Below are 23,379 nucleotides of genomic sequence, written 5' to 3'. Positions count from 1 at the left end.
GCCCCCCCCTGACCTCCCCGTCCACAATGGTCGAGTCCTCGGACAAGTCCAAGAAGGGCAACAATGTTCCAGCCGACGTAGAGAGGGCTCCGGCACCACCCCTCGTACTCATCAACTCGCCATGGCTCACAGGCGTCACAAATCGCATTCGCTCCAGGCCCATCCCTTGGGAGGGGTACGCTCGAGCCGATCTAGTATCACAGGATGAGCTAAAGATGATCCGGTCCGTCGACGGCAAGGATCAAAGTGAGGCAGAAAAGGTGCTCGATGAGAGGGGAGAAGATTATGCAGTCCTCTACCTCAGGCTATTGGGCAAGCTCAGCAGGACCGATACCCTGCAACAGGTGCTGGTACTGATTGGTGATATGCTCGAGGGTCGGGATGACAGGGTGGGTCTCTTCTTCAAGGCTGCAAAGAAAGCCAAGGAGTCAAAGAAGGGCAAAGGAGAGGATGTCGCTTGGCCATGGGCACCTCTGATCAAGTGAGTGCAATCGGCAGCAAGTACCGAAAGAGTACAGCGGGGCACTGGATTGAGATACTGACCACCCGCCTCGCCTTCTCTACACACCGTCAGAGTCCTGGATGTTGCCGATGACTTTGCTCAGCTCAAGGCAGCCCAATTCTTGACCCTCCTCTTGGTCGCGCCGAACACCTCGCACTCTTCCACACTCACTACTGCCCCTACATCCGTCATCACTCGCCTTCTCACCTTCCTCTCCAAGCTCATCAACTCCACGACGTCTTCGGGCGAGTCCACACCAGCTGCTGGCGCCGGTCTGCTTAGGCCCCCAACATCCGGCGATATCTACGCAGACGGCAATGGAGCAGACATCGCAATTCAGCTGCTCGAGTCACTGCTCAGGACACAGCAGTTTAGACAAGAAGTCTGGAAGGATGAGATGCGCCGACAGAGCGAGACACCCACTACGGAAGAGAAAGAGGTCAAGAAAGACGATGAGGACAAGGAGAATGAGGAAGACGAGACACAGAAGAAGAAGATCAAGCACGGCCAGAGCCCCGGGCTCATCAGAGGTCTAGTATACATCCTGCAGGCTGCCTTAGTGGCTCCTCAAGGGGCACAGTCGTCCACACCGTCATCTAGCAACGGCAACGGCAATGGCAACGACGAGCAAGGCGAGGGCTCATCGTCACGTGGTTCTGGCAACGCCAAGTCGTCGCCAGTGACCCCACAAATGCAGTACCAGGTCATCTTCTGCTTCTGGCTCTTGTCTTTCTCCGAGTCGATCTCGGAGGACATCAATCGCAAATTCTCCATTGTCCCTCTACTCGTCGATATTGCTCGAGGCGCAGTCAAGGAGAAGGTGATCCGCATCACAATCGCCACTCTGAAGAATCTTCTGCTCAAGGCGCCGAGTGAGAACGGCCCTGTGATGCTGGGCAGCAAGCTTTTGCCCCTGGTGGAGATTCTGAGCGAGCGGAAATGGAGTGACGAGGAGCTCGAGGAAGATCTCAAGTTCCTCGCCTCGGAATTGGAGGAGAAGCTCAAGGGCATGAGCAGCTACGACGAATATCTATCTGAATTGTCTTCGGGCAAATTGTCCTGGGACAACCCAGCCCATGAGCTGGACGACTTTTGGAAGGCCAATGGCCAGAAGCTCCTCGAGCCCGGTAGCTCTTCGGGCACATCTGAGGAGGCCTCTGCCGACAATAAGAAGGATGCCGAGGAGGACGAGGATCAAGATGGAGAAAAGACGCCCAGGACTGGCCTCACTCGGCTGATCAGCCTGCTGAAGACTTCATCGGATGCAGTCACGCTTTCCGTCGCCCTGCACGACATTGGCAAGCTGATCCAGTTTACCGAGTCTGGCAGGCGGCGGGTGAATGAGACAAGGGGTGGCAAAGTGGAGATTATGAAGTTCATCAGCCACGAAGATTCCGAAGTCAAGTACCGAGCGCTGAACACCGTCGGCAAACTGATGAGCGAGAGCTGGAGATGAGGTGGAGGTGAGGTGTGTGTGGAGTAGATCCTCCGACGAAAGACGCAGTCTATGGGGCTGGCAGGACAGTGCCCTGTTGTAAGCAGATCGGTGATTGATTGTGAATGTAAAGCCTCCTGGAATGATTCCCTTTCTACCCACCCGCCTGTTCGCCCGTCCGCCCGCTCGCTCTGTCCCATACCGACTGCTGACACTGTGACTCCCAAGCCTCTTAGCTCATCTTGATCTTCCCCCCAGTCCTAGGCAGTGATTTTGAGCGGAAGGATCCACTGTGGAGTGGGAATGAGAATAAGGCGAGGCTTGACTGAATGACCGACCGACTGGGAAGCTGACTGTCAATCACACTCCCTCGCCAGGCTTTAGTGCAATGGAAGGAGCAGCCAAATCCAACGGGAAATACCCGCTTTTCTCCCATACACTCACTCACATTCACTCTCACACTCCCATGAATCTACGCCCCCCCGCTCGCCTGTTCCCTTTGTCCATGCTCAATGGATTGACGCCCCGCTCGATCACTTGCACATATCACCTTTACCCTCCCCCTCTCTTTCCTCCTCTGTTGCGGGGAACGGAAAGGGGGACTGGAAAGAGTTGGGCGGAAGACACGGCAGGCAGGCAGACACAAGATGAGTGGGTGGGGTTGCAATGGCCAAAGGGCAATGAAGTGTGTGGCTTGCTCGGTCGACGTCAGTTGAATTGGTGCCGAGGCTGACCCTTGGTGATGCCGACTCGGCCGGCGGGTGATGAAGGCTTGGCTTGGCTGAGGATGAATGAAAACCTTCTTTGCATTTTCTGATTCTCCTTCTGTACGTGATGCTCCTTTGGCCGCTTGAGAAGTCGCGTGTGGGATCTTCAAGCTGGGTGGGGCTGTCTGGAGCTGTACGTGTGGCAGGGTAAAGGGGCGAGGCATGCAGCTTTCGTTGCTTTTGCCCGCCCTCCCCCCCCCACCGGCTACCCTGCCGGCAAAAACAAAAAAAGGCGTGATGGGCGATGCGATGCGATGCGATGTGATGCGAGGCCAGGCCCTGGTCCACTGTCCGTCGGGGTTTTATCTGAGGGGGGAGGCGGCGTGTTGGTTGGTCGCCACGTGGCCTGCCCAACTTAAGCTCGGGACGGCGGGACGTTGGCGTGGCGTGGCGGGGCGGGTGTGCCTGGCAGGGGAAATAGAGGGGGCGTCGATGGTGGACGTCGAATGCGAGGCGGCGTGGTGTGAGCCAAGAGACAGACGCCTCCTGCCTCGGTCTTCCGGCCATTCATCCCACGTCGCCTTTGGTGGTGGTGTGGTGTGGTGTGTGTGTGTGTGTGTCTGTCTGTCCATCTTCCGTGGCTGACTGGCTCCTTGGCTGGGCTACCTCTCAACCCTCGCCCCCCCCTCCCACCCCCTTTTACCCGCACACCATCCCACCCAGGACGCAGAGCAGACAAGGGCCCGCCCGTCCCACTTTCCAAGCCTCGCCATCGGCTTCACTCCCGCCTTGAGCGTGCAAGATCTGCCCGGGAATCCCTCTCACCACCACCTCACCATCAACATTGTCCCTCCATACCATACTCGCTCAAGACCATTCCCTTTCCTCGAACCCCGTCTATACATCAGCGCTTCGTCAGTCACGATAATCTTCCTCTCCCTCATCTCAACACTACACCGCACCTTGCCGTTCATCTTCATCTCCGCTCCGCTCAGAGCAAGCCTCCCACTTCCAGATCATCTCGCCCAAGGCACCGGAGATTCATTGCAGCCTTACCTACCCCCTCCCCCCTGCCCCTCCCCACTTTGACCACCTTCATCCTCCCTTCACGGAGAAAGTCCGTGCCTCATCTCACGCCTCCCCCGACTCAAAAGCTACAGGAAGGGGCCCCGGCATACTCTGAGGTTAGAAGCCGTCGATTGGGAGCAAAGAGCCGCTTGCTGCTGAAAGCAGACGTTGCCAGAGAGCAAAGAAGAGCATTCAAGGGCGGTCCACAGACAACTACGCAGACGCACTCGGCGCTCTACTATCCTCTTGCTTCTTCAGCAGCAACATAGCGCTGTTCATCTCAGCTCGTGAGGGACCCTAGCTAGCCCTACAGACCGAAAAGCCCGAGCCTCGAGGCGACCATTGAGCTGCAAGAGAATATAGGGGAAGTCTAGACCTACTGTCCACCCTCCTCGTCAAGCTTTGAGCACAGCTGCCAGAAGAGCAACCCTCGCCTTCTTTTTGTTTCTCACGGCCCTTCATCCTCCTCGACCCCATCTCGCATCGTTTCCTACCCTCGCTTTGGCTATGGCATCTTCATCCTCCAGCGCGGCTCCCCCTGCCGCCGCCCCAGCACTCGCCTCCTCTTCGACTACCCTAGCGCCATCAGCTTCCACTTCTTCTATTGCCGAACCCTCCCACGACGGCATGTCCCTCTCCTACGGCTCCTCTCCTCCGGAAGTCTTCGATGAAAGCGACGACGAGTGTCTCTTTGTCAGGTGTCACGCGCCAGAAGAGAAGCCATCGTTCGTATGGGTTTGCCTAGGTGTGGGAGGAGGGCCATTGGAGAATGACTGCTCGTGTTACATGGTCAAGCCGGCTGATCGGCACTGGAGGGATGGCACATACGTAGTCGAAGGTGGTGAGTACATCTGTAGACGCCCACTGACATCGAGGCAGAGCTGATCCTAACGTATCTGCTTCTGTGAACCCTTCTAGGCTCCTGGCTCGGCGCTCTCAGTCGCGTTTGCGAGGATCCTGCACCTGGCAAGCTCTCCGCTTTCCACGACTTTGACTTCTCCCACAGCAACGCGTCACTCAGAGCCGGAGAGATTGGTTCCTATGCCCAGGCATTCCTAATCTCCCATGCTCACTTGGACCACATTCTTGGTCTTGTGCTAGGATGTGCCAGTTTACCGGGGAAGAGGGCAGTGTATGGACTCAAGTCGACATTGGAGAATTTGCTCAACATCTTTGATGGGAAGCTTTGGCCCAAGTTGGCCAGCTTCAAGGAAGATGCACCCTTTATCGTGTACCATCTGAAGCCGTGAGTGGACTTGAAATCGCGCTTTTGCGAGAGACCCAGCGCACACATGCTCATCCATACTCATCATCGTCTTCACCCACCTCCAACTCCCGCAGGATTGAGACGCAGGTGACACTCCATCTGGACGATGTCATGTCCACAGTGCCCTTTAGCCTCTCTCACGGTCTTGCTTCCTCCACAGTACCCGCTCCTCCCACCCCTACCTTCTTTGTCCCCTCGAATTCCACTACACCGGCCAATTACTTTGGCAAGCGGTATTCCCTTCCTCTAAATACCCTCGCCCCTGGATCAGGGCCTGGCGCAAAGGCAATGCCGATCAGAGCAATGGAAGCCTCTGCCGCTTTCCTCGCAGGAGGCGGTCCGAAGGGTACAAGACCGAGCTTCACTAGCCCCTTTGCACCCGATCAGCCTGTGGATACGCCAGAGTCACCCGAGCCTACACCGCCTGGGGGTTACTCGATGGCTGCCACATCGTCTTCACCCGCAGACATGGCGGTGCCCTCTCAGAACCACACAGACGCTGCTTCGACTGACTGGACAAAGTCATTTGATGCCAACGAGAGCGGCGGCCAATCTCTTTCGTACCTCAACAGTCGTCAAAGAGGTCCTCCTTCGCCCAGCTCCCCAACATCATCGGGCAGTGGGTTCAAGAAGAGCCCGCTGTCACTCCTGTCATCAGCCAGGCGTCCAAAGACTTCGGCAGCTTCAGAGAAGGAAGCTTGGGGTGGTGGGACTCTGGCAGAGGGGCAAGGGGCGAATGCTGGAGGAAAGCCGACTCTACTGAGATCCCTTAGTCGCAGTAGCGTCAAGAGTAGTGGCAGTGGCAGTGCCTCTCTGTCTCCTCTTCAGTCATCACAGGCACAACATCACCCGTCTGCCCTCCAGCCTTCCATTGGCCATTCCGCAGCTCCCATTACCCGCTCAGGCAAAGGTGGATTCAGGGAAGCAGCACCTCGAAGACTGTCTATCGACCGGCATCCACCAACGATGGACTCGACTGCCTTTTTCCTCACAAACAAGCAGACTGGCATGGATGTTCTCTTCTTTGGCGACGTGGAGCCCGACTGCATCTCCCGTTCTCCGCGCAACAAGAAGGTCTGGTCCTACGCTGCCAATAAGTTCGCTCGGGGAAAGCTCAATGCAGTCTTCCTCGAGTGCTCCTTCCCTGCTGCTCAGCCGGTAGAATTCCTGTGGGGCCACTTGAGCACCCATCACCTCGTGGATGAGCTAGTGGTGTTGGCAAGAATGGTCAAGGGTGAGAGGGCAGTGATGGAAAAGGATCGTCAGCGAGAGAGGTCTCGTAGTCAGGAGCGAGGACAGAAGACTAGTCTGGACGGAGCAGACGGCACCACCCCTCGTCAGACTCCCGCCAAGCAGCAACAGCAGCAAGGCGGGCCATTCGACTTTGGTTTCTTCCCCGATACGTCGGATGGAGCGGGTCCTACCTCGTCTGCTATGCCTCCCTCCGACTCGGCTTCTTCCGAGATGGACATCCTCTCTTCCCTCCCGCAAGGGTCCGGCCTTTCGGCCTCAGCAGGAGGAGCAGGAAGTGCATCTGTCGCGGCCGAAGACTTGCGCGATGTCCTCAAGGGTCTAACGGTCATCATCGTCCACGTCAAGCAAGCCCTCTTCCCTTCGTATGCAGACGCACCAGAAGAAGCCGCTTCGACTCCTACAGCGACGGATGCGGCCGAAGGACAAGGAGCAGGAGGAGCAAAGGAGAAGCCAGAAAAGGCCAAAGTCCTAGATCCTCGTACTATGCAGGTACGATTGCTTCAGGAATTGCGTGAAAAGGAGGCACAGACGCAGATGGGGGTGAGGTTTGTTATGAGCAAGCAGGGTATGAGGATAGAGATGTAGAGTGGAGAAGAGGAGAGTGGTGAGAGAGAGGAAAAGGAATGAGATAGAAAGGCAGGGGAAGAGGATGATGAGAGCGAGGATCAGGGTGAGGGGGGCAGCCTGGCTGCCAAGCTTTGCCCTGGAGCAACGGGAGAGAATTGAGCTGGGGCGATAGTCAGCAGAGACTCTGTCGTCGACTGCAACGACTCCACGTCCTCACTACAAACTCTTTCACCTCGAGGAAGAGAAAGAGTCAGCCAAGACCCTTGCCCATCCAAGTAGCGAGTTTGCACGATGGCGAGCTTCTCCGCATCCAGCTATAGCCACGACGACGACTTTGACCCTTTTTCGTATACGCATACGCATACGCATACACCCACGCCCACGCCCACGCCGACGCACACGCCCACTTTGCAGAGCACACTTGTTTCTCTCTTTTTTTTTTTTTTTTTTTTTTTTTTTTTTTGGTAGTCGCAATGACGTCTCTTTAATCTGCAGTCATCCATATCTCCAGTCGTTCAGTCAGTCGTTCAGTCGGTGAAATCTTGGTGATGTGAGAAGCGTCGACGATCTGGTACTCGGGGAAAAGCTATTCTGCACTGGCACTTGCACTTGCAATCCAAGGGAAGGTCTAGGTTCCGTTCCGGTCCGGTACTGGTAGTCTAGTCTAATCTTCGGAGCCGTTGCTGACCAAGAAAGATGTCCGTGCATAGCGCCGAGGGAGGAATGGAATGAATGAAGGGGATGATCAGTAAGTAGAATCAGATCCCTTCCTCTCCCCTTCATTCATTGCCTCTCTTCCCCTTCCTTTCACCTCTGTCCTAACCCTCTCTCTCTTCATCAACCTTCTCAAACTCAGACTCAGCTTCAGGAGATGGCGTCCAAAGTTGTTTTTCCAAAGGAAGAACCCTACAGGCCTCCTGGGTGGGAACCTGAAGAGCCTGCTAAGAGTAAATTCTTTCGAAAGATGAGAGAGCAACCACTTGTACCGCTTGGTGAGTTCGAAGGTCGAGGTGCAGTGGAGTGGAGGCAACGACGAATTTGATGCAGATGGCAGTGCAAACCTGTACTGGTACGCTGACATATCTTTTCTGACTATTACGCCGTCCCATGCTACGCTCTGCTCGGTCTGCCCCTTCCCCACCCCGTCCCCATCCCTGTCCCCCTTCAGGCTCCCTTCTGACTTGCGGCGCCCTAGTCATTGCCTCTCATCAACTACGCGTTGGCAACCGCAAAGCTTTCAATCGAGCTCTTCGCTGGCGAATCTACTTTCAAGGTCTTACAGCTATAGCTGCCGTAGGAGGAGTCTACTACTATGGTCTAGCCAAACCTGCCATTCCTCCTGAAACTCCTCTCCTAGGACCTGATGGACAACCACTCGACCCTACAGCTGCCGCTGCTGCCGCCGCCGCCTCCAGTCCGTATTCCAACGTGGCTACGATTCCTGGACGACCACCGACGAATCTTCAAGTGAACAAGCAAGGAGATCGAGAAGCTCAGAGTAGGCGGGAGTGGGAGGAGAGGATGAGGGAGGCACAAAAGAGGGAAGCAGAGGCGGAGGATCAGAGGAGATTGGAAGCGGCTTTACTCAAGGGGACTGGAGTTGCTCCTCAGAATGGAGAGATGGGAGAGGAGAGGAGGAAGAGACCGACGATTGGAAAGGATAGGAGGACAAGAGGGGAAGAGTAGAGGAGGATCGATGGGTGCGGCTAAGCAACTTGTGGATCAGATTACAGCAAGATATGACATTGTCGACCCCAGCGCCCGCCTCATCTCACCTCGTCTACACACTGGCTAATACAAGGCTTCTGCAATTGCGCTCAACCCAAACATGAAGACGATGAGCAAATTCGCCATGGCGAAATGGGTGATGCTCCTACCAATCTCCAACCAAGCTCCACTAGTCTGCACGCTAAAGAGGAAATTCAGCGCTAGGACATCGGCGGCAATCGAGGCAATCAAGACTAGTCCGTGCGACGACTCGAGACCGAGACCGCCAATGGCGTGAGGTCCAAAGAGGGGTGGGCCTGCGAGCTCTAGCGTCAGTCGAGTAGGCTTGTGCGATTGCGCACTTGTCCCGCCTCCAGTTCTGCCTGACAGTGCCTCCTTGACTTCCTTCTCCTCCTCGTCCTTGACGTCCTCCCCTGTCACCTGCCCCTCCTCTCCGGGTCGATAAGTTCCCAATACTCTCCCACTCGGCTGACCGGTGCAGAGAAAGTGGAAGACGGAGCAGAGGACGATGAATGGTACGAGGATCTTGAGGATTAGGAGTGCAGCCATTGTAAAGGGGGCAAAGACGGGTATGAGACGGTAAACTGGAGAAAGGTAAAAGGAGGAGATGGAAGCGATGTTGCCTGTACCGAAGAAGCCGACGTGCAAGAGGAACAGAAAGACTAGCGCTGTTCGCACTTCCTCCAGACCTACTGTCCGAGGTAATGCCAGAGATCCAGTCAGATGGCCAGCATTGCGAGCCTTGACTACCTTTTCCTCGAGCACGGCACCTTCCATTTTTGCCCAGATGAGCAAGGTGAGGGTGTACACGCCAAAGAACAGGGCTTCGTCCCGCAGACTGAGCAGAATGAAGAGGGGCGCAGCGGCGAAGATGATGATGGCCAGACGCTGTGCTGCTGGCTGTCTATGCTCGCCTCTTTGGAAGCCAAAGAGGAAGGGCAGGGTAGTAGCGCTACACAGTACTCCCCAACCTATGATCTGGTTCACGAGGGGCAGACCAAGCTTGTTCTGCAAGTGATACGATGAGGAGAGTGTCACAGTGGTGCTCACGGCTATGAGAGCCGTCTGAGCCTTGATGACGTGCTGGGTACGTCTCATCATCGGGTCTTCCCTTTGGCCCTTTGTCGTCGTCGTCTCCTTTGCAGCGAGGAAGATGCCCGGATACCTGACAGCTGCCACTCCCGCAGCCATAAACAGCAAGCCCGTAAAGCCAAGCAGTAGCAAGCTCTCCTCCTTCTCTACGCCGGCCAACGTAAAAAGGGCAGCGCCAACGCAGGAGAGACCCCACAGGAGGAGCAGACCCTCGTTCTTGCTCCTTTGGGCATCATCGAGGGCAGAAAATGGCCATCCGAAGCCGAGGATGAAGAAGCCCAGGGACCAGGCGTACCGCTGCAGGTAACCAAAGACGATCAGCTCCAGAGCGGCAATGAGGAAGATGAAGAGGATGGCGAGTCTCCTGGCCACGGACAGAGAGTCCTTCCGTGTCTGCTCGGCATCGTCACCACCTTCCTCTGCCCTTGATCGACTCTGATCTTGGACTGCCTTGGTCCAGACGTAGCGAATGACTCTCCGCTGATCGATGACACGACTCCATAGAAGTGCGGTAGAGGCGACGTAGGCGTAGTATGTCAGAGGCGCCTGCTCAGCGAAGAACTTGGCACAGAACAAAGCCAGCGTCGATCCTGCCAGGAGATTGCCTAACGACAGGACTCCACTTCGTGCGGAGCTATGATCGATCATCTCAGCTTCACTTGATGTCAATGCATGCGAGCGCAGTAAGTGAATGACACCGTAGAGTATGGATCCTAAGTAGCCTGCTGTGATGATGCTGACCAGCAGCAACCAGTCGTACGTTTGCAGATACTTGGCTCCCTCGAGTGCGACATCGATCAGGACGTTGCTACTGTCCATGGAGGCTTTAAAGCGGTAAGCCTTGATTTGATTCTTGATCATTGCGATTTCACGAGCTCCAGGTAAGGCGTCGGGCTCTTCCCTATCATGGAGCTTGTGGAAGGGTGCGTACCTCAGTAGGCGGTCGCGTCGCTGCTGATCTTTCACCCTGTAGATCTCGAGTACTTCGAGGGCATTAGCAAGCATAGCTCGAGCGGCTACTTCGGGAATCACATGCACGAAGCCCAGGGGCAAGCGACCCTCGGAATTCGCCGGCAGAGGTAGAGCCAGCAGAGTAGCCATCAAGGCTGTCACATCGGCCTGCTCGATGTCTTCTCGATCGAGCATCTCTAGGCCTTTCCAATCGTCATAGTAGGCGTCAGTCTCCTCTTCCTTGGCTCGGCGAGCCAGCTGTACGGCTCCTTGAGGCTCATCCCAAGCCACTGTCCGTGGCCCTCGCAAGCCGGATCCCCACGCAACAATGGGAGTCCTAGTGTTGTCGGGCTCACCATCTCCATGGTTTCCCTTTGTGCTCATGCCATGGTCAGCACTGAAGATGAAGGCGGTGCGACTCTCCTCTTGATCCTCTTCTTGGAAGAAGTCTGTGAAGAGCTCTTCAACTCGTCGCGTGATAGCATCGACAACGATGAGGTTGCCTACGTACTCCGGAGAATGAGGACGGTAGGTGTGTCCGGTGGTGTCTAAGCCCAAAAGATGCAGGAAGAACACGTTACCCGGCCGCTTCAGCTCAGCAGCGAGTGTATGGTTGGATCTGGCGGCGTCGAAGAGCTCCTCGAGTCGGTGGAGGACCCAGAGGTCCAGATGCGTGGCATCTTTGGTAAAGTCCTCGGCCGCCTCATTGTACATCCACATGTCCACACGCCCTGGCTCTGCCCCCTTTGCGAACATAGGCAGAATATCTGGCGAGCCAAAGGTGTAGGCATGTGTGGAGACGTTCATGAGCGAATCAAAGTCGACGGGATTCAACTTCCAGCCCTTTGTGACGGCGGAGACGTCTTCGTACATTCCTGCGATGAGCGCTACGTGGCCTGGCCTGCTTTCTGTGGGCACACGCGTATGGCTGATGCCCCACGTTCCTCGATTGAGTGCGATGTTGCGCAGGTGTGGTGCTGCGAAAAAGGGACCTGGAGGCTTCGAAGTGTCTATGGAAGACTTTTCGAGCTGCTTTTCAACCTTCAGTGCCGAGGTCCAGGGATAAGCATCGGCGCTGCTCTGCTGTAGATCCTTCTTGGCCCAGTCTGGGAGCATGCTCGGAGGATGCTCCTTGTAGAGCGTGTCGGCCCGTAGACCATCCCCGACTATAAGCACCAGTCGATCGGCAGGAGCTTTGATGTCTGCATCGACTGGCTCTCCATCGATGCTGTCTTTGAGCGAGTACCTCTTGGTGGGATGGACCACGGGGGAAGTAAAGTAGATGTCAAAGATGGACACTGTGAAGAGGAGGTGGAAGAGGAGCGAGAAGAGCAAGTACCGCAGCGGAGATGACCGGCGAGCGGCACCAGGTGACTGTATGCTACCATCCCGTTCACACTTGGTAGACGTGGTGGCCATGAGGATGACAGTCGACGCCCCTGGGAGCAATCGAGGTGACGAGGCCGGGGGACAAGGAAGAAGAAGAGGAGCACACGCCTTCTTTTCTTCCGACTCCGACTCTTGCGACGTGGACCGTGCTCTCGGCTGCAGCGCCTGCCGGTGGTGTGACTCGGCCGCCGTTTCCGAAGCAAGAAGCTGCGTACCAACGTCGACGAAGAACACTCCACTCCATTCTGGTACGTCGACCTGAATGCACTTGGCAAGGGCATCGTATCCCTGCATCATCCACAGAAGCTTTCAAAGAAGCGTACAGCTCGCCCTCACACAGGTCTCCTACCCTCGATTGCTCCCATCGCAACGAATTGTGCCCCACTTCCGCAACAGCAGCCATCAGCAACGCTTCTTCGCATCATCGACCCCTGCTCGCCAAAGCTACCCGAACAACATGTCTTCCTTCTTCAATGTCTCACGACTACACGACAAGGTTGTCTTCATCACCGGTGCATCCGGAGGTATCGGACGGGCCACTGCCGTCCTCTTTGCTCGCTTTGGCGCCAATGTGATCATCACTGCTCGCCGACAAGATGTACTGCAAAGTGTCGCCGAGGAATGTCAAGCGGCGAACAAGGAGGGAAAGACTGGACACGGTGGAAAAGTACATGTTGCTCAGCTTGATATGCAGCAGAGAAGCGCGCTGGACAAGGTGCGAGAGGACCTGCCTGACTGGGCCAAGGGAAAGGTTGATGTACTCGTCAACAATGCTGGGCTGGTCATTGGAGTCGAGAAGGTAGGAGACATCAGCCCGGAAGACAGTGAGTACGCGGCGTTGTGCACGCAAACTGTAGATCCCCTCATCAGTGCTTGACACCGGCATCACCTTCTACTCCGGTCATCCCTGCAGTCGACGTCATGTACAATACCAATGTCCTCGGTCTGATCCACCTCACGCAGCGCTTCGTGACCGACTTTAAGAAGCGAGGGTCAGGCCACATTATCCAACTGGGCAGCATCGCCGGTCGCGAGGCGTACCCTGCTGGATCCATCTACTGTTCGAGCAAAGCAGCCGTACGTGCCTTTACCTCGAGTCTGCTCAAGGAGCTCGTGGACACCCCGATCAGGGTTTCAGAAGTTCAGCGTGAGTGTGCAGTCATGGCAAAGAAGTCGCGCAGTCGTCCGTCGAAGCTGACTACTCCACTCGCACGTTACGTCTTTGTATCGCCCGCTCGCACAGCCGGAATGGTCGAGACGGACTTTTCGACTACGCGCTACCGCGGTGACAAGGCTGCTTCTGCCAAAGTCTACGAAGGGCTGGATGCGCTGCAGAGCGAGGACATTGCCGAAGAGATTGTCTGGATTGCCAACCGCCCACCGCACGTGAATGTCGCCGAGACACTGGTGTTCCCCGTGAACCAGGCGAGCCCGTACCATAATCATCGACCAGGAAAGAAGGCGGCCTGAAGCGGATTGAACGCGCAGTTGCTATACAAGCAATGCAAAAGCTCAATGTGCCGATCATGGCGGTGTTTACGACTGTGTCACGAGAAGGGTGTATTCTCGACTCTGTCTGTCATGCTGGCAATTGCTGCGACTTTGACAGACCGTGTCGACGTGGAATCTTGACGACATCGTCTCAGCGCTGGCCTTGCATTTGACTCTTACTGGTGAGGCAAGAGAGTGAGTGCGCCATGAGGGGCGATGAGGCCTGCCTTGCTTGCTTGCTGCCCTGTCCTGATGCGGGCGCGTTTGAGCGGAGCGGAGGCGTGGGAAGAGGTGGCTGGGCTCACCTGTTGCTGGCAGGCGCTCAGCCACGCGGCAGCACCGCTGGAGGCCAGACCAGGGCCAGCCACGCGCCAGAAGCCACACCGGCCACGCACACGCACACAGACACACACACACACACACACACCCGCACTCACTCTCACACTCGCCTTGGTACACAACAAGGCTTCTCCTTCTTACCTTCATCCTTCTTCTTCTTCTCCTATTGCCTCGTCCTCTTCCATTGACGTCTCTCCTTCGACTGCAAATCGCGCTTGGTCGGTCAGGTACCCGCAACCACTACGTCACCTCGAAGCAGCGCGCTTGCCGCCCCGCCAAAGAGGAGAGAGCAACACCCGATCCACATCCCGCCCGGGCAGTTTGACGTCCCCAACCCCTTCCTTCCTTCCTTCCTCCCCTCCCGAGTCCAGTCGTCGCATACAGGTGCCTCTGCACTCACACACAAGCTTCCCATCCATGTCACTATCGACATCTTCTGGCCTCCTTCATCGCAAAACCTCTTCCTCGTCCCTCTCCTCTGCCTCTCCTTCTCCTCTCGCTTACTCAAGAGGGCTTCCCATCCCAACTCCATCTCCGCCTCAGGCCTCTCCTCTTGCCATCGAGGGCTCTCCACGTAGCAGAGGACTCTACAGCTCCCTCGACATCGATCCAGAGAATCCCGCATCCTACCTAGATCGAAGGAACCGATTCAGCGGCATCGGAAGATCCAGCTCCCTCCGCAGCTCCTCCTCGAGCAGCTCCCTCGCTCGCAACTACCACGCCGAAGAAGGTCACGAAGCCTTTTCTTCCTCTCCACAGCAGAGGGCCTACGACGATAACCTCTACAGGGCAGACAACAAGTCTCCTCTCCTCCCACTCAACACTCCTCCTCGTAGTCCAAGTCACAAGGTAGACACCAATCCCTTCGACACTCACTACTCTTCCCCCAAGCGCATGCCCAGCCAAATCTTCGCAAGTGGCCTACACGCAAGACAATCCTCGAATCCTCATCAACCTTCAAAACTCGGTCTAGGTTTCACTCCATACGGCATGGGTCCTTCAGCTACAGCAGACGGACGGAATCAGGGCTTCATTTCAATCAGCAACGGCGACGAGGGAGAGGACAAGATGACCGAAAAGATGAAGGCTAGCGGAGCTGATGGCGTCTACGGACGTGCTGGAATGGATCCCATTGCTGGCACTGGAGATGGCAAGACGGGCAAATATGCCAGCATGTTGCCTGAACAAGCACCACCCCGGACCCCATTGGAGCACGCTTACCGGCTCTTGGACCAAGAGCACTTCTGCACTGCCCTGTACTTTGTCCTCGCACTCATCACCAGACTCTATCGCATCGGCAAGTCGCCCACCGTCATTTGGGACGAAGCTCACTTTGGCAAGTTCGGATCGCATTACCTCAAGCACGAATTCTACTTTGACGTTCACCCTCCCTTGGGCAAGATGCTGGTGGGACTGGCCGGACTTTTGTCTGGGTACAATGGCTCCTTCGAATTCAAGTCGGGCGAGAGCTATCCCGAAGGCTCTCAGTACTACGTAGGAATGAGGATCATCCTCGCCCTCTTCGGTGTCGCCATGGTTCCCGTCGCCTGGAGCTCGTCTGGTGCTCTGGGCTGGAACAAGCGCAGTAGACATCTCCTCGCCATCATGGTTCTCTGCGACAATGCCTGGCTCGTCATCTCCCGTTTCATCCTTCTCGACTCTATGCTCCTCTGCTTTACCTTTACCACCGTGCACGGCCTGTTGATGTTCCACCAGCAACAGAGGCGACCGTTCTCGACCAAGTGGTGGTTCTGGTTGACCTTTACTGGTCTGAGCATAGGCTGTGTGATGAGCGTCAAGTGGGTCGGCCTCTTCGTCATGTCACTGGTTGGACTTTACACCATCGAGGACCTCTGGGATCGCTTCGGTGATCTCAAGATGCCAGTTCGAACCTACCTGCGCCATTGGTGTGCCCGGGCTCTGTGCTTGCTCGCCATTCCATTGACCGTCTATCTCATCTCCTTCAAGCTGCACTTTATGATCCTATCACACTCTGGACCAGGAGACGCTCAGATGTCCTCGTTGTTCCAAGCTCACTTGACCGGCAATGACTTTGCGGACTCGCCCCTCGAGGTGGCCTACGGGTCTAGGTTGACCTTCAAGAATATGGGCTACGGTGGTGGACTGCTCCACTCGCATATTCAGACGTACCCCGTGGGCTCTCAGCAGCAGCAAGTCACTTGCTACCACTACAAGGACAACAACAACGAATTCATCGTCACTCCTGTCATCGAACAGCCACAATTACCCGCAGCAGGATCGGAAGCCGAGAAGACTGCCCCTCTGCGAATGCTGCGAAATGGCGATACGATCCGCCTGCGCCACGTCCAGACGGGTCGCAACCTCCACTCGCACAAGGTGGCTGCACCTGTCACCAAGGAGAATTACGAAGTCAGCGCCTACGGCAATGACACCGTCAGCGACGCCAATGATTACTGGGTCGTAGACATGGTTGACGATATGCACCAGGGCAAGGCCAAGCCAGGCATGCAAGTCCAGTCCCTCACGAGCAGGATCCGCTTCCGACACCAAAACCTCAACTGCTACCTTCGCGCTGCAAACGCTGTGCTGCCCCAGTGGGGATGGAAGCAAGTCGAGGTGTCTTGTGACAAGGAGAACAACCCCAAGGATGAGCACACCTACTGGAATGTCGAATCACACTGGAACGATCGACTGCCCGCTGGCAACACGAAGCTGTACAAGTCACCCTTCCTGCGCGACTTTATCCACTTGAACGTCGCGATGATGACTTCCAATAATGCACTGGTGCCCGATGCCGACAAGGAGGATCTCCTAGCTTCGATGCCCTTTGACTGGCCTCTCCTCTGGAATGGTCTAAGGATGAACTCCTGGGCCGATTCGGCAACGAAGTACTACCTCATCGGCAACCCAGTCATCTGGTGGGGCTCCACCGTCTCCATCTTCGTCTTCCTCGGTACTCTCCTCTTCTACCTGGCGCGCATGCAAAGGCGTCACGCCGACCTCTCTCCCGCTTCTTTCAATCAATTCGTCTTTGTAGGAAAGGTGGGCTTCTTTGGTTGGTTCTTGCACTTTTTGCCATTTACAGTCATGGCGAGGGTATGCTACATCCACCACTATCTACCTACACTCTACTTTGCTTGCATACTCTACGTGCACGTATTGGACCACTTTTTGTTCAATGACGCGACCGCCAGGTACAAGTTCATCAAAGGCGATGCCCTCTCCACCTCTTCTGGCCCCACTTCCAACACCGGCAAAGGCAGCAGCAGCAGCAGCAGCAGCTCCAAAGGTCAAGTCGCTCCTCCCGAAATCGTCTATCCAGACTCTGGTCTTCGTAGACCCATCAGTCCCGCCATTAAGAATCTCCTCTTTCTCATCATTGCAGGTGCCATTGTTGGCACATTTGCCTTTTTCCACAAGACGGCACTAGGAATCGATGGACCGGTTTGGAAGTATGCGGGCAGGAAATGGAGAAATAGTTGGAACATCTATGATTGATGATTAGAGTGTGGATGGAGAGGGGAGAGGAAAGGTGAGGGTGATGGTGTGAGGGTGGAGTGGAGTGGAGTGGAGTGGAATTGAGAGGCTCAGTCGCGTAGGAATGGGCCGACTGAGGCTATCAAGGATGGCTCAAGTGGCGTCGAGCCGAGTCCAGCATCGGCGCCCGAGTGACTGGGGCGAGAATCTGAGATACGAATGAAGGCGAGATCGTCTCTCAATCATAGTGGGAGCGGGTCCGGGGCATCGAAGGTAGCGAGGCCGAAGAATCACTGCAATCCCGCACTACGTCTTTGTACCTTCTTTCTTTCTTTCTTCCTTCTTCTTGGAAAATAAAAGCAATCTCTTTGGGAAAGTCAATTCTCAATCTTTGGATTGCGCGATTCTATGACAGACAGACACCATGACCACCCTTTCCCCTTGCTTCCCTTGTCTTGGTCTGCGCTGCCCATCTCTCCCTCATCGACGTTCCACCAGTACATCCAGCAGCTGCCTGCCTTCCTACCTACACCCATCCACCCACCTACACTCCTCCATCTCAGCCCCAAGGCCAAGGCCAACCCCACGTTCATCTCAGCTCTCAGCCAAGAGTCGCTCCAATGCCTTTTCAACTCTATAGTTGCTCTTTTCTAGCGCAGCAATGACCTTGTGTCGTGGGAAACCCATTCCCGCCAATTGTCGTACGGGAGGAGCATCATCCGCTAGAGCAGGACTGGCGCGCGGTGCACCAGAACCGGCACTGGCACTGTTGCCCGACTGAGGCACGGATAGACCCGAGCCCGAGCCCGAGCCCGCACCTGCAGGAGCTGCAGTCTCTGGCGGTGGAGGGCCGGGAGGTGGAGCATAGTAGCTGGCGCTGCTGTTGTAATTGTAATTCGAGTCGGGCGCGCCTCCAGACGAGGAGACGGGTGCCGCAGTCGGTGCTCCTGTCCCGTCAGCCGAAGGGGCAAAGGCGTCTTCAAACGAAAAGGCAGACGAGTCTGTGCCTCCACTGTGACTGGTATTGGCCCCCGTGGCTCCTCCGCCCCTTCCCGTTTGTGTCGAGGGAGAGAAGTTGCCATACGAGCCAAAGTTGATGGGAGGGGCAGCGCCGCCTGTCGAAGTCCTCTGCGGCGCAGCTGATGTCGTTGAGCCCTGCTGAGGAGCGCCGCCAAAGGCGTCGTCGAAGCCGTCAAAGGCACTGTCAGTGGTAGTGGACTGGGTTACACCAGAACCGAAAGGCTGCTGGGCACCCATGCCACCCTGTCCTCCAGCAGCAGCGCTTGGCTGGGCCCCGCTTCCAAAGGAGGGCACAAAGTCAAAGTCGGCATCGTCATCGAAGGCATCTTCGAATCCACCACTACCGGTGCTGGAGGGGGCGGCACCTCCGGCTACCGATCGCTGGCCAGCCGTCTCCTTCACTGGACCCAAGTCTGCAAAGGAGGCTTCAAAGTCATCGAAAGAAGTGTCCTTGCTGCCGGTCGTGCCCATTGACTGACCTGCTGCTGGCTGAGCAGCAGTGGTAGTTGCAGTCGTAGTCGTAGTAGAGCCAGAAGTGCTTCGGACAGGAGGAGGCGGGGCTGCTCGTCTGGTCTTGAGGCTACTAGATGGACTCAGGGGCCTTGAGCTCGCAGAAGTGTCAGCGATCGCTGAGCCGGCAAGAGATCGAGTAGAGTCAGTGACTGGCGGAGGCCCGGGACGAGAGGCTGCTAGGGGCAGGACACTGGATGACAGGCCCTCGCTGGCTCTTTGGGCAGGGCTGTAGTCCCCAGAGGGCGCATCGACAAAGGCATCGGACACCCCTGTGTTCTGAGTACTGACGAAACCGGAAGCAGCGCCGGTCGACTGGTACGAGGTCGAGCTAGGCATAGCACCCGCAAAGTCTCCTCTCGAGGGCAGTGTGTCAACATCTTGTCCGACACCAGCTGAACCGACATTGGCCGCCGAGGGCTCGAGACTGGCGCCAGAGGGCAATTCCGGGAACCTCTCTTCCGCCTGAGCGGTCGAGCCAGCAGACGGCAGCACGCTGGTTGCAGCGTCGCCGGCTTGGCTGGGGTCATTCAGATCGTTGGCTTGCGTACTGCCAAGGCCGGAATCGCCCAGGCCAGCTGCATAGCCTCGGTATCCTCTGCCCTCGTTCTCGAGATCTTCTGGGCCATCATCCTCGTCACCAGAGGACAGAGTATCGTCTGCATCAATGTCCCGAGCAGGTGACTTGCCCTTGTCCACAATTGTTGCTGGAAGCGCCTCTTCATCGCTTGAGGGCTCATCAGCCGTCGAAGCAGGAGCTGTGGTAGTCAGACCCTCGCTGGCAGTATTGTCGATGGAGGAGACCCCGGTCGAGGCTGCATTGGGCGGATCGTCAAAGTCACCAAAAGCATCGTCAAAAGCAGCGCTGTTGCTACCAGTGGCGGCGGCAGCTTGGGGCGCGGCAGTCGAAGAAGGAGCAAAGTCGTCGCCGAAGGCATCGTCGAAAGCATCGTGCTGCGTGCTTTGGACAGGAGCCACCGATTGCGATGTAGGATTGGGTGAAGCGGAGGTGTTCCAGGGGTCCTCTGTGGCATCGTTGCCGATTCCGCGGCTCTGAGAGTCAGTCGTCTGCTGTTCCATGCCTTGGTGAGATTCTGCGAGGTGCATCGCACCTGCGCCCACTACAGCGGCACCCACACCAGCGGCAGCGCCTGCGCCAATCGTTGCAGCAGAGAGCGAAGGAGATGCAGCGCTGTTGCTCTGGGGAGGTGCTGGAGAAGAGGCTTTGAATCGATCAAAGGGATTGTTGCTTCTGACACTAGCTGCTGGACTCTTGACGGCTTCGAGGCCGCCAGGAACAGTGGCCTCCTCTTGAGGGGCCTCTACCTCGTCCTGACCATAGCCGGCTGGACCGGCGTCTCTGCTGGCAGTCTCAGCGGCAGCCAAATGCTCAGCCTTTTCTGTCTGAAGCTTCTCTCTCTCCCCCTCTGCTGTGCTCAATTGCTTCTTGCCAATGGCGACCATACCCTTCTGCTGGCGAGCATCTTTCTTGAGCTTCTCAACTTCGGCTCTGAGGGCCGTCAGCTCAGTCTGCACCTCGCTCAAGTTCTTCTTTGTAGTGCGAATCTCCTCGCGATCGTGCATCACTTGCTGTTCAATCTCGTCCTTTTCACCCTTGAGGCGAGACAATTCGGACTCACCCGAGATGAGCTCATCTCGAAGGGTCTTCAATTCACCTGCTTGCTTCTCCTTTCTAGCTTCGAGCTCCTTGACGAGGCGACTCTCTGTCTCATGGGTCGACCGCACCGTTGAGAGCCGAGATTCGAGTTCGGCGAGGGAAGACGCCCCTTGCGCGATCCCAGTCTCCAGACCACTGCGACGGCTTTGTAGGTCTGAGACTGCACGCTCGGTACTGTTGAGCTGCAAGGTCTTGTTCCCGAACTCAGCACTTTGATCGATGGGCAGTTGAGCATTGGGTGCTGGCGTTGATCGGGAGCCGGCGGCAGGGGGTGACCCTACCCTTGCGGCCGTAGAGTCGCCTCCAAAGAAAGCGTCTTCATCGAAGGGACTACCGACGGCTGAGCGGGAAGGAGGTGGAACTGAGGCTCCGGCAGCCAAGGGCGCTCCCGCAGTGGGCGCAGCGAAAGCACTCGCAGCGGAGATCGGCAAGGAAGTAGGCTCATCGTCATCGTCCATGAGGGAGAAGAGGTCCTTTTGCGTATCAGTTTGCTGGGGGTTGACAGCTTCTGGTAGCTTCTGGCCTCGCAAGCTCGGTGGAACGAGGTTGGCGGGAAGCTCCTGAGGCACTTCAGTCCCAGTCAGAGCTGCGTTGATGAGATACATGGCTACGGCGAATTCGTCCCGGCCAAGAGAGCCCGTCTGAGTGATATCCGATAAATCCCTGGGAGGAGCCGTAGACGAAGGCCAGAACGGCAAAGTCAGCTCTATTCGCGATTTCTTCGGCTTACTGCAAATACTCACCAGATGTTAGCCAGGACTTGCTCACTGAGCTTACTTTGCATGAAGAAAGGTACCACCACCTGCCCGTCCAGTACGCCCTTCTTCTCGGTGTCGAGGCCATCGAAGAAGCGGTCGGCCTTGGCCTTCTCTTCGGCATTCACAGCCCAATCGCTCATGGAGCTACCGAAAGGCCCACCGAAGCCTTGTCCGGTCCTTTGAGGGCCGAGCGCGCCCGAGCCAAGGGCAGGCGAGCCAGCACCACTGACAGACATTCCACGAGCTCCCGTATGAGTGGGAGAGAGGGTAGCATTGTGCAACGGAGCATTTCCGCCTCCGTATTGCTGTCCCGTCAATTGCCGAGGGATAGCCGATGGGCCGGTAGTCTGAGCTCTCAGAGGGCTGGAAGGGTAACCTGCTGACCCTCCAGCGGCTGCCTCGTAGAGTCCCTGCGGGAGCGTCGGTGGGATGGCAGAGATGCTTCCACTCATGGAGCCCTGGATGAAGTACATCCCGATGACAAAGTCGGTGAGATCGAGGGCGCCTCTTGACTTGGTATCTGCGAGATTCCAGATGGCGCCAAGCTTGTCGAAGGGGAGCTTCGATTTGACGAAGATGTCCTTTGCCTTTTCTCCGTCGAGGAGACCGCCTGAGGGACCAGCCGTTGCGAAGATGCGAGTGTACCGAGCGCGATCATCCGGCTTGATTTCGATGCCAGGTGTCTGAGCCGATCCGGTGCGTTGGGGGCTCAGCGGCGTTCCTGCAGGAGGCAAGTTGGGCAGCTGGATGCCCTCGAGGATAGGAGGTGGACCAGGCTTGCTGATGAGGACCTCATCTGGCGTCTCTCCTCGCTGAGCATGTCCAATGAGACGGAGCGCGACGCTGAAGGTAGGAGCTGTGAGGAAGCCATTGTTGGTAGAGTCGGCAATGGACCAAATCTGACCTAGCACAGCAGGGGCAAGGCGGGCCTTTGCAAAGAAGGGCACTGCTGCAGAGCCCTGAACGATGCCTGAATTGCTGGGATCGGCCAGAGAGAAGTAGTGGGCAAAGGCAAGACGTTCGGGGGGAGACAGCTGCAGGTTGTTGGCTAGGACACCCAACGGGGAAGGGGAGGAAAGGTGGATGTTAGTGCCAGATCGGAGACTTGCATTCCCATACGCAGACGGTGCTCACCACCGCTGCCTCCGCCGCCTGGCGTAGCAGGAGAAGGTCGAGCCATCGAAGCTGAGGATCGGGAGGTCGTTGCTGGGAAGCAGGATAGTTGGAAGGATGTGGATGGTCAAGGCTGGGGACTGATGAGGCAGGACAGGACATCGACGGCCGCCCCCGCCCGGCCCCTCCGCTCCACTTGGGCTGAGCGCGTGTGGGGCGATGATGGCAGAGTAGGTAGACCCATGTGTCCCGGTGAGGTATATCTACGCACACCCAGGACCATGCCTCCATCAATTCCACTCCATCCCGGCTAGCTCAGTTGGTAGAGCGCTTGACTCTTAAATTGTAGAGAAGTCCATCAAGATGTCGAGGGTTCGAGCCCCTCGTTGGGAGCTGGATTTACCTTTTTGCCGTTTTCTCGTTTGCTCGGTTCTGCCGACGTCAGCGCCTCTTTTTGCCAGGAAGAGCAAGATGTGTTCTGCAAAGTGTCCGTTGCAGGATCAGTCGTGTCACACGCAGTTCCGGTGTCAAGATCATCCGATGTAAGTCAATGCATTGCATGCCGGAATGTAATGCGATATGAGATTGTGTGTGTGCAGGGGATGAAGCCATCTTGGTGTGAGGTGACTTGAAGTCCAAAAAGAAGGGAAAAGGAAGAGAGCAAGTAGAAGAAGTGGGGATGCAAAGAAGGTGTTGCGGGATAGATTATGATGTCGACCCTGCGCCTTTTCTTCTTTTCTATGTGCCCTCTGCTGTTGTCTGTTTACCCCTCACGCTCGTACTCGCACTCGTACTGCCCCTCTTCCCCGCCGCTCACGCGACGCCCAATCTCTTCTTTGAGTTCTCATAGCAGACGTACGAGATGCTCACTGCCGGCACTACCTTTGCCAGCGTAGGGATGAGTCCTCTGTAGAATCCAACAAAGCCTTCCCGGACATAGGTGCGCTTCCAGGCGTCGAGGAAACCCGTGTAGACTTGTGGGTGAGCGGGGGTGCCTGCTGCTTGCAGACGAGTACGGATGAGGCTGGTGTTGAGAGGGGGAGGGAGGGGG

At 56.6% G+C, this 23,379-nt stretch overlaps 9 protein-coding genes and 1 non-coding gene across 10 annotated transcripts in view; 6 read left to right on the top strand and 4 right to left on the bottom strand.

The window, feature by feature from the left end:
• Positions 1-26: 26 nt before the first annotated feature.
• Positions 27-2,304, top strand: BCV69DRAFT_308282 (ARM repeat-containing protein; the record flags this gene model as incomplete). The annotated part of the gene is made up of 2 exons (XM_025494704.1): positions 27-481; positions 575-2,304. The coding sequence occupies 2 exons, from the start codon at positions 27-29 to the stop codon at positions 1,956-1,958; spliced, it is 1,839 nt and encodes a 612-aa protein (XP_025347749.1). The 3' UTR covers positions 1,959-2,304.
• Positions 2,201-2,948, bottom strand: BCV69DRAFT_282797 (hypothetical protein). Its single transcript, XM_025492477.1, has 2 exons — positions 2,386-2,948; positions 2,201-2,263 (listed from the first exon to the last, which is right to left on the bottom strand). Exon 1 carries the CDS (start codon positions 2,866-2,868, stop codon positions 2,410-2,412), a length of 459 nt encoding a protein of 152 aa, XP_025347748.1. The 5' UTR covers positions 2,869-2,948; the 3' UTR covers positions 2,201-2,263; positions 2,386-2,409.
• Positions 2,949-4,100: 1,152 nt separating this feature from the next.
• Positions 4,101-6,923, top strand: BCV69DRAFT_193211 (hypothetical protein). The gene is made up of 3 exons (XM_025489632.1): positions 4,101-4,553; positions 4,631-4,958; positions 5,054-6,923. Exons 1-3 carry the CDS (start codon positions 4,220-4,222, stop codon positions 6,816-6,818), a joined length of 2,427 nt encoding a protein of 808 aa, XP_025347747.1. The 5' UTR covers positions 4,101-4,219; the 3' UTR covers positions 6,819-6,923.
• Positions 6,924-7,671: 748 nt separating this feature from the next.
• BCV69DRAFT_299069 (hypothetical protein) lies at positions 7,672-8,486 on the top strand (the record flags this gene model as incomplete). The annotated part of the gene is made up of 2 exons (XM_025494293.1): positions 7,672-7,792; positions 7,969-8,486. 2 exons carry the CDS (start codon positions 7,672-7,674, stop codon positions 8,484-8,486), a joined length of 639 nt encoding a protein of 212 aa, XP_025347746.1.
• A 105-nt stretch (positions 8,487-8,591) lies between these two features.
• BCV69DRAFT_270163 (PigN-domain-containing protein) lies at positions 8,592-11,993 on the bottom strand (the record flags this gene model as incomplete). Its single annotated transcript, XM_025490915.1, has 3 exons — positions 8,592-8,831; positions 8,949-10,013; positions 10,068-11,993. The coding sequence occupies 3 exons, from the start codon at positions 11,988-11,990 to the stop codon at positions 8,592-8,594; spliced, it is 3,228 nt and encodes a 1,075-aa protein (XP_025347745.1).
• A 229-nt stretch (positions 11,994-12,222) lies between these two features.
• On the top strand, positions 12,223-13,631 carry BCV69DRAFT_282793 (putative NADP(+)-dependent dehydrogenase; the record flags this gene model as incomplete). Its single annotated transcript, XM_025492476.1, has 3 exons — positions 12,223-12,784; positions 12,874-13,107; positions 13,204-13,631. 3 exons carry the CDS (start codon positions 12,223-12,225, stop codon positions 13,428-13,430), a joined length of 1,023 nt encoding a protein of 340 aa, XP_025347744.1. The 3' UTR covers positions 13,431-13,631.
• A 1,281-nt stretch (positions 13,632-14,912) lies between these two features.
• On the top strand, positions 14,913-17,270 carry BCV69DRAFT_249092 (putative dolichyl-phosphate-mannose--protein mannosyltransferase; the record flags this gene model as incomplete). Its single annotated transcript, XM_025490324.1, has 2 exons — positions 14,913-16,972; positions 17,054-17,270. The coding sequence occupies 2 exons, from the start codon at positions 14,913-14,915 to the stop codon at positions 17,268-17,270; spliced, it is 2,277 nt and encodes a 758-aa protein (XP_025347743.1).
• Positions 17,271-17,843: 573 nt separating this feature from the next.
• Positions 17,844-22,395, bottom strand: BCV69DRAFT_299065 (hypothetical protein; the record flags this gene model as incomplete). The annotated part of the gene is made up of 3 exons (XM_025494292.1): positions 17,844-21,120; positions 21,201-22,263; positions 22,350-22,395. 3 exons carry the CDS (start codon positions 22,393-22,395, stop codon positions 17,844-17,846), a joined length of 4,386 nt encoding a protein of 1,461 aa, XP_025347742.1.
• Positions 22,396-22,632: 237 nt separating this feature from the next.
• On the top strand, positions 22,633-22,721 carry BCV69DRAFT_t25. Its single transcript has one exon. It is a non-coding gene; the product is annotated as a tRNA-Lys (tRNA).
• Positions 22,722-22,771: 50 nt separating this feature from the next.
• Positions 22,772-23,379, bottom strand: part of BCV69DRAFT_290299 (mitochondrial carrier) — a 3,615-nt gene continuing 3,007 nt past the window's right edge. Inside the window, exon 3 of the mRNA XM_025493709.1 lies at positions 22,772-23,352. Within this exon, the coding sequence (XP_025347741.1) occupies positions 23,142-23,352 (211 nt within the window). The 3' untranslated portion in view covers positions 22,772-23,141. The remainder of the gene's footprint in view (positions 23,353-23,379) is intronic.

This window comes from Pseudomicrostroma glucosiphilum (genome assembly GCF_003144135.1).
Source record: "Pseudomicrostroma glucosiphilum strain MCA 4718 unplaced genomic scaffold BCV69scaffold_7, whole genome shotgun sequence".
NCBI classification, from domain to species: domain Eukaryota; kingdom Fungi; phylum Basidiomycota; class Exobasidiomycetes; order Microstromatales; family Microstromataceae; genus Microstroma; species Microstroma glucosiphilum.
Note: the sequence above shows the minus strand (reverse complement) of the source record. Positions and strands in the feature narration are given on the sequence as shown.